The sequence below is a fragment of the Mobula birostris genome, chromosome 22, assembly GCF_030028105.1.
Source record: "Mobula birostris isolate sMobBir1 chromosome 22, sMobBir1.hap1, whole genome shotgun sequence".
Lineage (NCBI taxonomy): Eukaryota > Metazoa > Chordata > Chondrichthyes > Myliobatiformes > Myliobatidae > Mobula > Mobula birostris.
This window is the reverse complement of record NC_092391.1, coordinates 28,245,054-28,257,413: the sequence shown is the minus strand read 5'-3', so window position 1 is coordinate 28,257,413 and position 12,360 is coordinate 28,245,054. Positions and strand designations below refer to the sequence as shown.

At 41.4% G+C, this 12,360-nt stretch overlaps 1 protein-coding gene across 8 annotated transcripts in view; it reads left to right on the top strand.

Moving 5' to 3' along the window:
• The window catches only part of rxrab (retinoid x receptor, alpha b), a 117,839-nt gene that overhangs the window by 93,548 nt on the left and 11,931 nt on the right, over window positions 1-12,360 (top strand). For all 8 annotated transcript variants that reach the window (XM_072240469.1, XM_072240473.1, XM_072240476.1 and 5 more), the window contains one exon: window positions 11,802-11,971. In XM_072240469.1, coding sequence (XP_072096570.1) covers window positions 11,802-11,971 — 170 coding nt within the window. The remainder of the gene's footprint in view (window positions 1-11,801; window positions 11,972-12,360) is intronic.

Genomic DNA, 12,360 nt, shown 5'->3' with positions numbered 1-12,360 from the left:
TCGACTGGGGGCCAAATCGAGGACCAGACAGTGAAACCACGGGGTGGACCAGGAATGCAAGGCTGGCCAACAGTGTGGACGTGCAAGTGGGACAGTGTGGCTGGAATGGAGGATGGGTCGCCTTATTAAAGGGCTACAGCTAGTCTCACAGTTTGGGGGATCGACATTGTCAGATATCGATGAAGGAGTAGCAAACTGCAATGAAGATGTTTGTTCCTGCCAATTGCTGACAGGCTGGTGAGAAAGAACAGTCGGCTGACGTCTGAGCCAGAAGCAACTTCCTGAATCAGACTGCCTTGTGCCAACTAGCACGTACCAGCAATCAACACAGGAAACTAGAAGACAGCCAGCACAGGGCAACAGTGGGAGCCATTGAGGAATTCCCGATAGAGGGTCCAGAAATGCTGCTGCAGAGGGATGCTTTGGCAGAACTCCATAAGATAGAAACAGGGATAGCAAGTGGCCTGTAACATGGCAGTGCTTCGTATGTAGCGCCAGATATGTCACTACTGAACATCTGACAGGCAGTGTTTGCAAATATATCTTGCGTCATGCTGTTTCAAAATGCTTCATGCAGAATTAATTAATGCAGCAATAGTGAGGAAAGGAAATCCAGCTATTTTAAGTACAGATAACTGAATCAGTTTCTGTGTTGTTCTTTTTGGGCGGTGTATTGGTTAGAACACACACTGGCTGCCCCAACAGCATAACGTTGCTCTTAGTTACAGGAACAGAGAGGAGAGTCTCAGGATTATGACTTTGGCCTCTGGCGTCTCAGCATTATTTGTGAAAGGGATGAGGAAAGCGAGGAGAAGAGAAGTATGCTAACGGGGAATAGTGGTGTGGATGGGAAGGAGAATACTGGGCAGTTTGATGTTTTGGGAGTGTTGTAGGAACTGGATACTAGTGGAGAGGGAGAAAGCTGACAGTTGTAGGAAGATATCAGTGGGGAAGGAGAAAGGTGGCAGTGATGAAGAGATATTGGTAAACATGGATGGGGAAATGCTGACAGTGATAAGGTCTTTCTGGTGGGTGGAGAGAATACTGACAATGATAGGAGATGGGTGTGTTACTCATGAGCTAGCAAAAGTGATTATTTGGTAAGGTTTTGCATATTTGTTAAATTCAATTATTTCAAGGCTCTCTTCAGCTCTTTCAAAGCACATCTCTCCTAATTTATGCAGGATTCCGTTCACTCATCATACCATCCCATAGAATAAAGCACAGGCCTGTTGCCTGCAAGTTTTCTGTGTTTTGCCTCATTTGAATTTTAATTTATCTTTCTTGTTTCCAAATCCATATTTGACCTTGTCTCTTATGTAATCTCCTCCAGCCCAATAATCCTCTATGAACTTTGCACTCCTTTAATTGTGGGACCTTGCCATAACCCAGTCTTAATTGCTTCCTTAATGATGGTTGTGCCTTCAGCAATGTTCTCATTTTTTTTACAGGTGTGCAGACCAACCATTATTCTGAGCAAGAAATTTTTACGTGGCCTGAAAACTGCACAACACTTTAAATTTTTTTTCCTAATATATGTACTGTGAATACTTAGAATGAAAGTTGAAAAATTACACATAATACTGTGCAAAAGTCTTAGGCACATATATATAGCTAAGGTACCGAAAACTTTTGCACAGTACTGTAGTAATGTGTATCGTACTGTACTGCTGCCACAAAAAGAAATCACGACATATGTAAGCGATGATAAATTGGATTCTGATATGGGGGTCTACTGTGGACAGAGTGGGAAAGGAGCAGGGAGGAGGGAATCATGGTTAGGAATAAAAAGGAAGAGAGAAGAGGAGAGGGAGTGGGAAGCACAAGAGAGACTTTCTATAATGATCAATAAATTGATCATTTGGAATCAAATGGCCTTGCCTGGTGTCTCAGGGCTGGGTATGTCTGCACTCGTGCTACACCTGCCTCTGGCACTCCTTCTCTGCCATCTGTACCACATCCCTCCTGTGGCCTTCCGCCCTCTCCGTTCCTAGAATCCTTTGCTCCCATGATTTACAGACTCGCTCCCTGCTCCACGTTGGCAAATACAGTACTGTGCAAAAGTCTTGGGCACCCTAGCTGTATTCATTCATTATGTGCCATGTCACGTGATGTATGGGATCATGGTCTTGACCATGATAGTTCTTGGCAAATTTCTCTACAGAAGTGGTTTGCCATTGCCACCTTCTGGGCAGTGTCTTTACAAGACAGGTGAACCCAGACTTCATCAATAATCTTCCGAGATTGTCTGCCATCAGTGGTCGCATAACCAGGACTTGTGATATGCACCAGTTGCACATACGACCATTCACCACCTGCTCCATGGCTTCATGTGACCCTGATCGGGGGGGGGGTGGGCCAAGCAGGTGCTGCACCTTGCCCAAGGGTGACCTGCAGGCTAGCGGAAGGAAGGAGTGCCTTACACCTCTGGTAGAGATGTATCTTTACCCCACCATCCAACCTAGCTATTTATATGTGCCTAATACTGTTGCATAGTACTGTACTTATGAATTTATTTATTACTTGGGTATAATGAAATACAGAACAACAAAGAAAATCTCTCAAGTTTCGTGAACTTTTTTTGCCTGTCTTTTTTTTACAAATCTATTGTCTATGAACGTGTTCAGATTTATTTCACATCCAATGAAAGATACATCTTAATCCTCATTGGATCATCCAAGTGTTCCACTTCTAGTCTGTTTCTGAATTTAGATTTGATTGAATTCATAAGACCGAATCCATGTTTGCAGTCAGTGCTAGAAACTTGAAATGTTACAACGATGTCAATAAGAATTGACAGTTTTTCAAATTCTTCGTTTCTAAGCACGACGTTCAACATATCAGTAAGCATCTTAATTGAACTAGCCTTAACTTTCTCAGAAACGACAAATTTGAAATCACAGTATTGCTGCAATAGTTTTGAGGCAATGCTTTTGTCATAGTCTGTAATAGTTTTGAATTTTTTTCTTGTCAGTTGTAAACCATTCTCTTTTTCAAATTCAGAATTGGTTGTGTTTTCAGCAGCAACAGGATCAAAAGTTTGCCATTCTGTTAACTCCTTCTCAGGAAATCTAATATCCAAATGATAACACACACATTGAATGACTCAAATAATAGGCACAATATTGATGTCAGAACTTAGAGATGCAAGCAGATCTTTCACTTCGTCATTCCAGTAAATGATATCGCCAAGATACTGTGACCATAATTTGCTATTTTTTGCTTTTGCATACTGCAGTGCTTCAATTGTAATTAAACAGCTTTTCTCCAGGGATTTACAAAGAGAGGCCAGATCTTCTAAAACGTCATTAAGGATAGTTAATGCTACCCGATATTGTGGATTGGGTAAAATATTAAAGCAGTAGTTGCTGATTGGATTGTTCAATTCATTAATTTGTTCTTTGCAATACTGGATCAAAACTTCTTAATTCTTCACTAAAACAATAATTTCAAAATGTCGTGACACATAATAGGGTATTTCACAATTATATTAAGATGTATTTCAATATATTAGCATAATTTCAAAATTATATTAACGTTATGTAAAAGAAAATTCCAGCTGCGTAACAACAAAGTCTATATGTGTGGGAGCACTTCAGTTACTGCACGCTGTGCATGCGAGAAGCTTAGAGGGAATTCTTTAAGGCCATACTAGAACTCACCTTTGAAACTTTTAGTTATCAATGTACCTCAAATCTTTTTATCTGGTTTGGTGAGAGATTTTGTCTGGTAATCTTCCTTTGAAATGTCTTGAGATATTTTTTGCTATACATATCTGAAATTTTAACTTAAAATATACTAAAGATCATTATTTGGAGTGACCTTGTCGTTAGTCTGGTTGCTCCCTGTTGAGAGAATGCAATCAAAGCAGCATCACTCTGTGATGGCAGATAACGAATTGCCAGGGGATACCGGAGACTGATGCAGAGTGATATATTAGATCAGGATGATGGGTGTGGCTAGGTTATTGTGGATAGGTTTGGACACCCCTACTTAGCTTCGTATTATTTATGGCCAGAGATCAATTTATATAGAGGAACTTGTCTACTTCCTCGTTAAAACCCTGAAGGAACTTCCTATTGCCCCACCTGTGCTAACAGTTTTTGGTGCATGCCTATTGTCTTACACGCCACTTTTTAAATTTCAGATCTATGTTGAATTCCCCTTGGGCTCCATACATCCTTTACCAAATACCATAAACTCATTCTAAGTGAAGTTTAATGCAGTCAGCCTGGGAAACCAGAGTATGCTGTCCTGAATCCATTGAATCTTAAACCACAGGTGAATGACATTCACCTTATTATTCCTGTACTGACCTTCAGTAAGGGCTATCCAATTAAAACTGATTCCTTGCTCTTTTCCCTACAAATAACTGCTTTTCAAATTCATATTCAGTTCCTTCTTTGGAATTTTCATTTTAATTTTAACATTTTCATCCTGTGTTCAAATGATACGTGCCTTCATCTCTTCCTTTTCGGTAATCATCTTGACTCCTCTGCAATACTCTGAGGGTTCTGCATTCTTTACTTCTGGACTCTTGCCTGAATCTGGCATTTGTTGCTCTACCATTGGTGCCATCAGCTGTCTAGGTTCCAGGCTCTGAACTTTACTCACTTACTCACTTTACTCACTGTCCTTTTTAAAGAGTTGCTGTTTGAGCAAGTTCTCCTCGGATCATATTGCAGTTTCACAGTTTTTGCCTTCTACCTAGAGCTTCACTAAATGCTTGTTAACAGTTGTTCAGCAAGAAGTGGATTTGAGCCAGTGTTATTCCAATCAATGCTTTTTATTGCTTTTCACACAAATCTATAGACAACATTAAGGAAAAGGCTGGCACTTTTTCATTATTGGTGTGTACAAGGCTGACCCTATAAAGTTCAGCAGATTTCTGGTATGACCTCATCATGTATAACAATGAAGAATTGTAATGCTGGGTGTGAATCTGGTACTAAGTAACGTTGGGATGTATTAGTAGTTACAGATAGAAAACTATATAAGATTGAGGATAAAGGTCTTGGCATTTGTTCTCAGTGGTGTTTTGCCAATGAATTGGGTATTTGTGCTCATTTTCATGCATGGCATATTACCTTAGTCTGGGATAAAAAAAGAGCCGAGGTTGTTTGGGAACCCAGTGATAAATCGTCATCTCTGAGGTAATCTGAATATCACATCTACTGCAATTGTGATTGTGTGACCCTTGCACTGATGTTTTGTCCTTGTACACTGAAAAGATATGGGATTCTACCAGTGCAACCTTTATATCACTCAACTGCTGCTTATAAATCTACTTGGAATTTGTGTTTGGAATCTGTCTGCTTTGCATAAATTTCCAGACTTCCCTTTTAATTCTGCTTTTGGATCTTTCTGCACAGGAAGAGTCCATGTGATCTGTTACACAAGATCATGAAAGAGTGATTAGTGCCACTTCTCTGCTGTTCTGCTCTACCCATTTACACCTTTCCTTAGAATACTTTTTCCAATTCCATTTTGAAAATTGCCTCTGAATCTGCTTTCACTGTCTTTTTGACTAATGCATTCCAGATGTTCTAAAAACAACTCTTCATCTCCCCTTTTATCAATCCTGACAATTTTTTTTGCCCTTTGGCTGCTGTTGCTCTTGCCAGTGGCAGCAGTAACTTGTTTACTGTTCCTAAACTGTGGTCACTTAAACCACCATGTTAAATTTCTCCATAAACTTTCCCACTGCAAGGAAAGCAGCTCTGACGTCTCCAGTTTGCGCAGATATTTGAAATCCCTGATTCCTGGGATTTTTTTGTAGCAAACCTCCTGTGCAGTTTCCTAAGCCTTGATATCCTTTCCAAATTGTGGATAATTCATACATTACTTAAGTGGAGGCTTTACCAGAAGTATGAGGGTTTAACAAAGCATTTTTGCTTTTGTATCTAGTCTCTGTCTAGGGCAGGGTTTCTCAACTGGGATGCTGTGAAAGGTTGCTCACGGTTCTGCAAGAGATGGTGATTTTTTAAAAAAAACCCATCGTTTTTCGAACTTCGTGCGATGTGTGATGCTAGCGCTCGCAGTGGTGGGCAGTAACTGAGCAGCCCCGAGAGCAATCTTGTTAGTCTCTCGGCCCACTATGGCAGTGCGCAGTAAGGCTGCGTCTCTTTGGTTGAGTCCATTCTCAGTTTTTGATGGGAGATAGGGGAGGCCGTTGATAATTGGTGAGCACTGTATTGCATGGAATGAAGGCCAGTAGGCTGATGAGCGTGAAGTGCGGTTTCCGAGCATTGAATGGACACACCCATTTTTATATTTTATTGACCCCTTTGTTTTTCAGACATGTCTGACGGTCCAACGTGATGATTTTTGAATTACAGTCTTCTGAGTCATTTCACTGCACTAGTGCAACAAAAGACACAAAAAAAGTCTGTCTTTACGATGAAAGCTACTTAGCAATGGATTTTATACGGACTGGTAATCCAAGTTGTCCTATTCCATTGTGCCTTGTCTGTAGCAAATAACTTACAAATGTAGCAATGGCTCCAGCAAAATTGAAAAAACCCTTAACTACAAATCACAGCCATATGAGACATAAAGGTGCTGATTATTTTAAACAACTACTGGAATCTCAAAACAAACAGGGTAAAGCTTTTGTTAATAAAATCACAGTCAGTAAAAAGTACAGGAAGCGAGATATTTAGTAGCAGAACTTATTAACCAGAGAGGAAAATGTCATACAGTCAATGAGAACCTAATAATGCCAGCCTGTAAAATTATAGTGGGTAAAATGCTAGGACAAGATGCACTACAAGTTATTGAAAAGGTTTCATGCTCAGTGATGATGATGGCTGGTTCTTTGCTTGTGAAGATCAGGAAGGAAGAAGGGTCCTCAGGAGCGAGAGTATGATCATTGCTGACTATAGAGGCCAATTCTGGATCTGCAGATTTTGGAGCAGTAAGGACACGGGAAGAGCTAGGATGTGGGTGCTTAGGTCGTAGGATCCTCCATGCATCTCCTCTTCTTTTCAGCAGTCACTTTTCTGGATTCCTCAAAATTCTTGGCTGCGACGTGGATCAGTGTTCTCCAGCGGTCTGTGTCACAAGCCAGCTGCTGTCACTTGTTGACCTCGATACTTGTCTGACTGAGCTGCTGCTTAAATTGGTCTTTGTACCTCTTATGCAGGGCGCCATGATCTCTCGTTCTGAGAGAGTTCTCTGTAGAGTACTGCTTTTGGTAACCCGGAGTTGTCCATGCAAGACCCATGGCCTGGCCACCAGAGTTGACTGAGCAACAGAGTGGTTTCAGTGCTTGGAAGTTGAGCCTTCTCCAGGATCTCGTTGTTGGAGATGTGATCCTGCCAGCTGATACCCATGGTGGAGCGGAGACAACACTGTTAAAATTGCTGGAGCAACCAAATTTGCTTGCAGTACAAGATCCAGGCTTTGGAGCGGTATAGCAGTGTTGTGATGACGGCAGCCCTGTACACCTAGATTTTTGTGGACAGACGCAGGTGGTTGTTCTTGCACACAAGTTTCTGGAGGTGCCCGAAGGCACTGCTAGCTCTGGCGAGGTGATTGTCAATGTCCCTTACTACCGTAGCCTTGCTGGAGATGATGCTGCCCACGGTAGGTGAACTGCTTAGCTGTGCTGCGATGGTGGTTGTCAGTGGTGGGTTGTAAACGCCACGAGGTGGCTTCCGACGGAGGATCATTGTTTTCTTTAGACTGACTGTTAACCCGAAAGCCCTTGCAGCCTTGCTGAACTCCCTTGCAGCCTTGGTGAACTGAGTGACTGCAGCCTGTAGTGCTTCCTGTGTGTGTGTGTGAAGAGTGCAGTCGTCTGCATATAGTAGCTCGAGAATGGGCTCTTGCCTGGGTTATGTTTGGGTGAGAAGGTGGTCACTCTCAAACGGTACAATCAGTCAACGTATTTATGACATCACATGATGCTGAAGAGGTTTTGTGTGATAAACTGAAAAGCAACAGCTTCTCTAAACAGGTTGATGGGTCAACAGATTTCACCAATAAATGTCATGTAGCATTTGTAAGATTTGTAAATGATTGTGAAAGTTAAAAAAAATCTTTTACTATTGAAAACAGCTGCCCGAAACAAGCAAAGGGTAAGATATTTTTAATGTTTTGTCTTAATTTCTGGAAACAAAAGGTGTGGCTTGGAGGAGCTGTATTGGCATCTGCACTGATGGTGCCCCATCAGTGGTTGGCTCCATGAGACGTTTCATTTCTCTCGTTTAAAAAAAAGAATATCCTGACGTTGTCACAACACATTGCTTTTCTTCACAGAGAGGTGCTGATGTCAAAAACTCTTGGAGATGAAATTGAAAAAAGTTCTGGATGATGCCACAAAAATAGTTAACTTTATTAAACAAAGACCACCAGTTCAATCGGAATGTTTTTTAAAAAAAAAGTCTGTGAAAATCTGGACAAAGAGCACACCAATCTCCTGCGACATACAGAAATTCGGTGGCTTAGCAGAGGAAGGGTTCTCAACAGGGTGTTTGAGCTGAAAGGTGAATCAAGAAAATAGTAGGGCAGATTTTGCTGAGTGTTTTGAAGATGAAGAATGGTTGCAGTAACTAGCTTACTTAGCAGACATTTTTCATCATATGAACCAGTTGAACAAGTCTCTGCAAGGCCCTGGAGAAAATGGTTTGACTTCAAGTGACAAAATTCTTGGATTTAAAAGGAAATTGAACCTTTGGAAAATCGTGCTGCAAAAGGAAATCTTGAAATATTTCCACTGCTGCTTGGGCTTAAGAGTGAGGAAGGATCAGAAAGTCTGGAGTCTTACTGAAAACTTTGAGGGAAGAGGAAGAACTTTGTGAGATGCAGTCTGATCATGCACTCAAGATGAGATTTTCTGACCTGCCCCTGGACAAGTTCTGGATTTCTGTGAAAGAAGAGCATCCTGCCATTCATAGGAAATCAGTGATCATTTTGCTGCAATTTTCAACCTCTTACATGTGTGAGCAAGCTTTTTCTTGTTTGACAAGCATCAACAATAAGGACAGAGATAGTCTCATATCAGTTGAAGGTGAAAACCTTGTGTGCTTATCTCAAGTTTGACCCAGAATTGAGTATTTGTGCAGCAAAAAACAAGCATAGGTTTCACATGCTAGGCCTATATTTGAGCCTGATCATGACGCTTAGTAAGAAAATGGTTTTGCAAAGTCTTGTATAAAATTGTGTCTTAGGCTATATTTTCATTCAAATTGCTTTGGCTTATGGTTTTTGGTAACTTGACTATCCAACATTGTCAATAAATTTTCATGTTGTAAATAGCATTAATTAAAATCAATTTACAAACCTTATTTAAATGAAATCTACTGAAGCTCCCATTAGAAAAATTAAATCCTGTTTTGGCTTAAGCCAGTTATTTAACAGTAATGTATTATGTTTGCCTTATGAGTTGTAAAAATTTATGAAAGGGAAAGAAAGAGATTAATTTCAAAAAGGTAAGCTAAGCTAATTATCTTTTTCAAGAAAGGTTGGCTAAAAATTCACTCTCTACTTAAAAGAACATTGACAATTATTTTTGGATTATTGTAGCTACAACTTACTGATCACACTAACGTACTGTGAGGTGAAGATAAAATAATTTTTACTCGGGTTCCCTGAGACCTGAAAACTATTTCAACGGTTCGTCCAGAACAAAAAGGTTGAGAAAGGCTGGTCTCGAGTTTAAAGATCCTCCATGTCCTTTACAGGTTTTGAATTTTGAGTGTGTGATTCCGGGGTTCTGTGTTTTTCCACTCCTCTTCAGAACCAAATTATTTAACTGGAGTGTCTGTTCATTGCAGAAATGTGCATTAAATTTCCTGTCAACAGAGAATGCATAGGTTCTTCTTTGCAGTGCATCCTGAGTGTTAGATGAGGCTGAAATTCATCTGATAGTGGGAGGAACACCACAATTTTTATTATTTTCATTTTTGAGTTCTGGGACTTCTGCCGGCAAGGCCAACAAATATTGTCCGTCCTTAAGTGCCTTTGAGACAGTAGTGGAGAACTGCCACCTTGAATGACTGCAGTTCTTCTAGTGAAAGTATAACCCACTGTGCTGTTGGATGAAGAGTGCAGGAATGATGAAGGACTCGTGTGACTTGGAATAGAACTCGTAAGGAATGGTGTATGCTTTTCCTTGGCAGTAGTGGTTGAGGGTTTGGGAGATGCTATTACTCAACTGGTACTCGTGAAAGCCACTGTGCACTGTTGGTGGAGAGCATGAAGTTCAGGGTGAAAGTTGGGTACTGATTAAGTGAGTTGCATTGTTTTGGGTGGTGCCAGGCTTCGAGAGTTGTTGGCATTGCACAACTTCAGACAAGGAGAGAGTGTCCCATTACATTCCTAACTTATACCTTGAATATTGATGGTGGAAAGGCCTTGGCATGCCATGGAGTGGGCTACTTACCACACAGCCCCTAACCTGTCTCATGCTTGTATAGCCACGGTATTTACATGGCATGGGAAGTTAAGTTTCTAGTCATGGGTGACCATCAGGATATGGATGGTACAGAATTTAGCTAAGGTAATGCTTCTGAATGCTAGGATAGATGGTTAGATTCTCTGGTGTGGGAGACAGTGATTGGTCAGTGTAACAATGTCGCAGATGTGTCTTACCTATGCTTGAATGTTGTCCAAGCTTCCTTTATACAGCCGCAAGTCACCTCATTTGCAGAGAATTGTGATTTGAATGCTCAGGCCACATTTGGAGTACTGTGAGCAGTTTTGGGCTTCTTGTCTAAGAAAGGTTGTACTGGCATTGGGATCCAGAAGAAATTTACGAGAATGATCCTGGAAATGAAATTCACAAGGACTGTTTGATGCCTATGAGCTTGTACTCACTAGAGTTTAGAAAAATGAGGGTGGATCTCATTGTACCTACTGAATATTAAAAGGCCAAGGTATCGTGGATGAGGAGAGGATGTTTCAAATCGTGGAAGGATCTAGGTCTCGAACTAGAGGGCACAGCCTCAGCATAGAAGGCTGTTCCTTTAGAACGAAGATGAAGAGAAATTTCTTAAGCCAGAGGGTGGTGAATCTGTGGAATTCATTGCCACAGACAGTTGTGGAGGGCATGAGTATATGTAAGGCAGAGGTTATAGTTTCTTGATTAGTAAGGGTGTCAAAGATTACAGGGAGAAAGCAGAAGAAAGGGGTTGAGAGGGAAAATAAATCAGACATGATTGAATGGCGGAGCAGACTCAATGGGATGGATGTTCTAATGGTCTTAAGGAATTGAGAATTGTTCAATCATGTGGAAACATCCTGAGCTTCAATCATCTATCTTGTATTTCATTTTGAGTCTGTGTTGGCCTTTAGAACATTGCCATTCAACACTCACTTGTTTTTTTACCAAGGTGCCTTGATGCCAAAAATGCTGACTTGATATCAATGGCAGTCACTCTTCGTATCTCTCCCAAAGTCCTCGTTTGTTGCAACTTCCCCTGAGTGAGCAAGTTGAGAGGCAGTTTGGGATCTTTACACTGCTCACTGTTCAGTAACTCCTGCTGAAAGACCTGGGTTGAGGGAAAACTTGGGCTGGGTGATTTGCTTGTGAGGTGGAATATGCTCACTGAAGGCTGCCTCGCAAGTATGGGACCCACAGTTCAGCACAAGGCACTTCCTGCAAAGGGGAGAATAGAACAAAATGGAAGGAAAATTGCTTTGAAAGAAACAAACCAGGCTGGGGTGTGGGACAGGTGGCTTTGAGTGGGTTTCTGAAGTGTCATTACTACATGTGAGTTGTTTGCACAGTTGAGAGGAGATCTGTTGAGTGATGTTGAGTTGGGACCCTCAACAGTTATCCCCTTTCTTGCCTGCAGCTGTACAAGAGGAGAGACAGCGGGGTAAGGACAGGAATGAGAATGAGGTGGAATCAACGAGCAGTGCCAACGAGGACATGCCAGTGGAGAAGATAGTGGAGGCAGAGCTGGCTGTAGAGCCTAAGACTGAGACTTACATCGATTCCAACCTCGGAATGGGCAGCAGCTCAGTGAGTACACACTGCACACAGCACAAATCATTGTGCTTGCATCACACTGCACTCCAATAAATCCTGGGCCCTGTAAGCACAGCCACAAAAAGAAATTCCAGTACCGAATGAGAATTTAATACGTTTCGGAACTAGAGCCTGTGTGACATGGACGTGCTGCGTGATGGTCTAAACACAGCAGCAGTAATTCTACTACAGTGGAGGTATGCTAATGAATTCCAATGCCTGCATCTAAAGGAAATAATTTCCACTGTCACAGCAATACAGCAGAAGTTTTAGTCTCTAGAGACAGAAGAGACTGCAGATGCTGCAACCCGGAGTAACAAACAAACGGTTGGAGGAACTGAAGGAGGTCTTGATCCAAAACAACAGCAGTTCCTTTTCTCTAT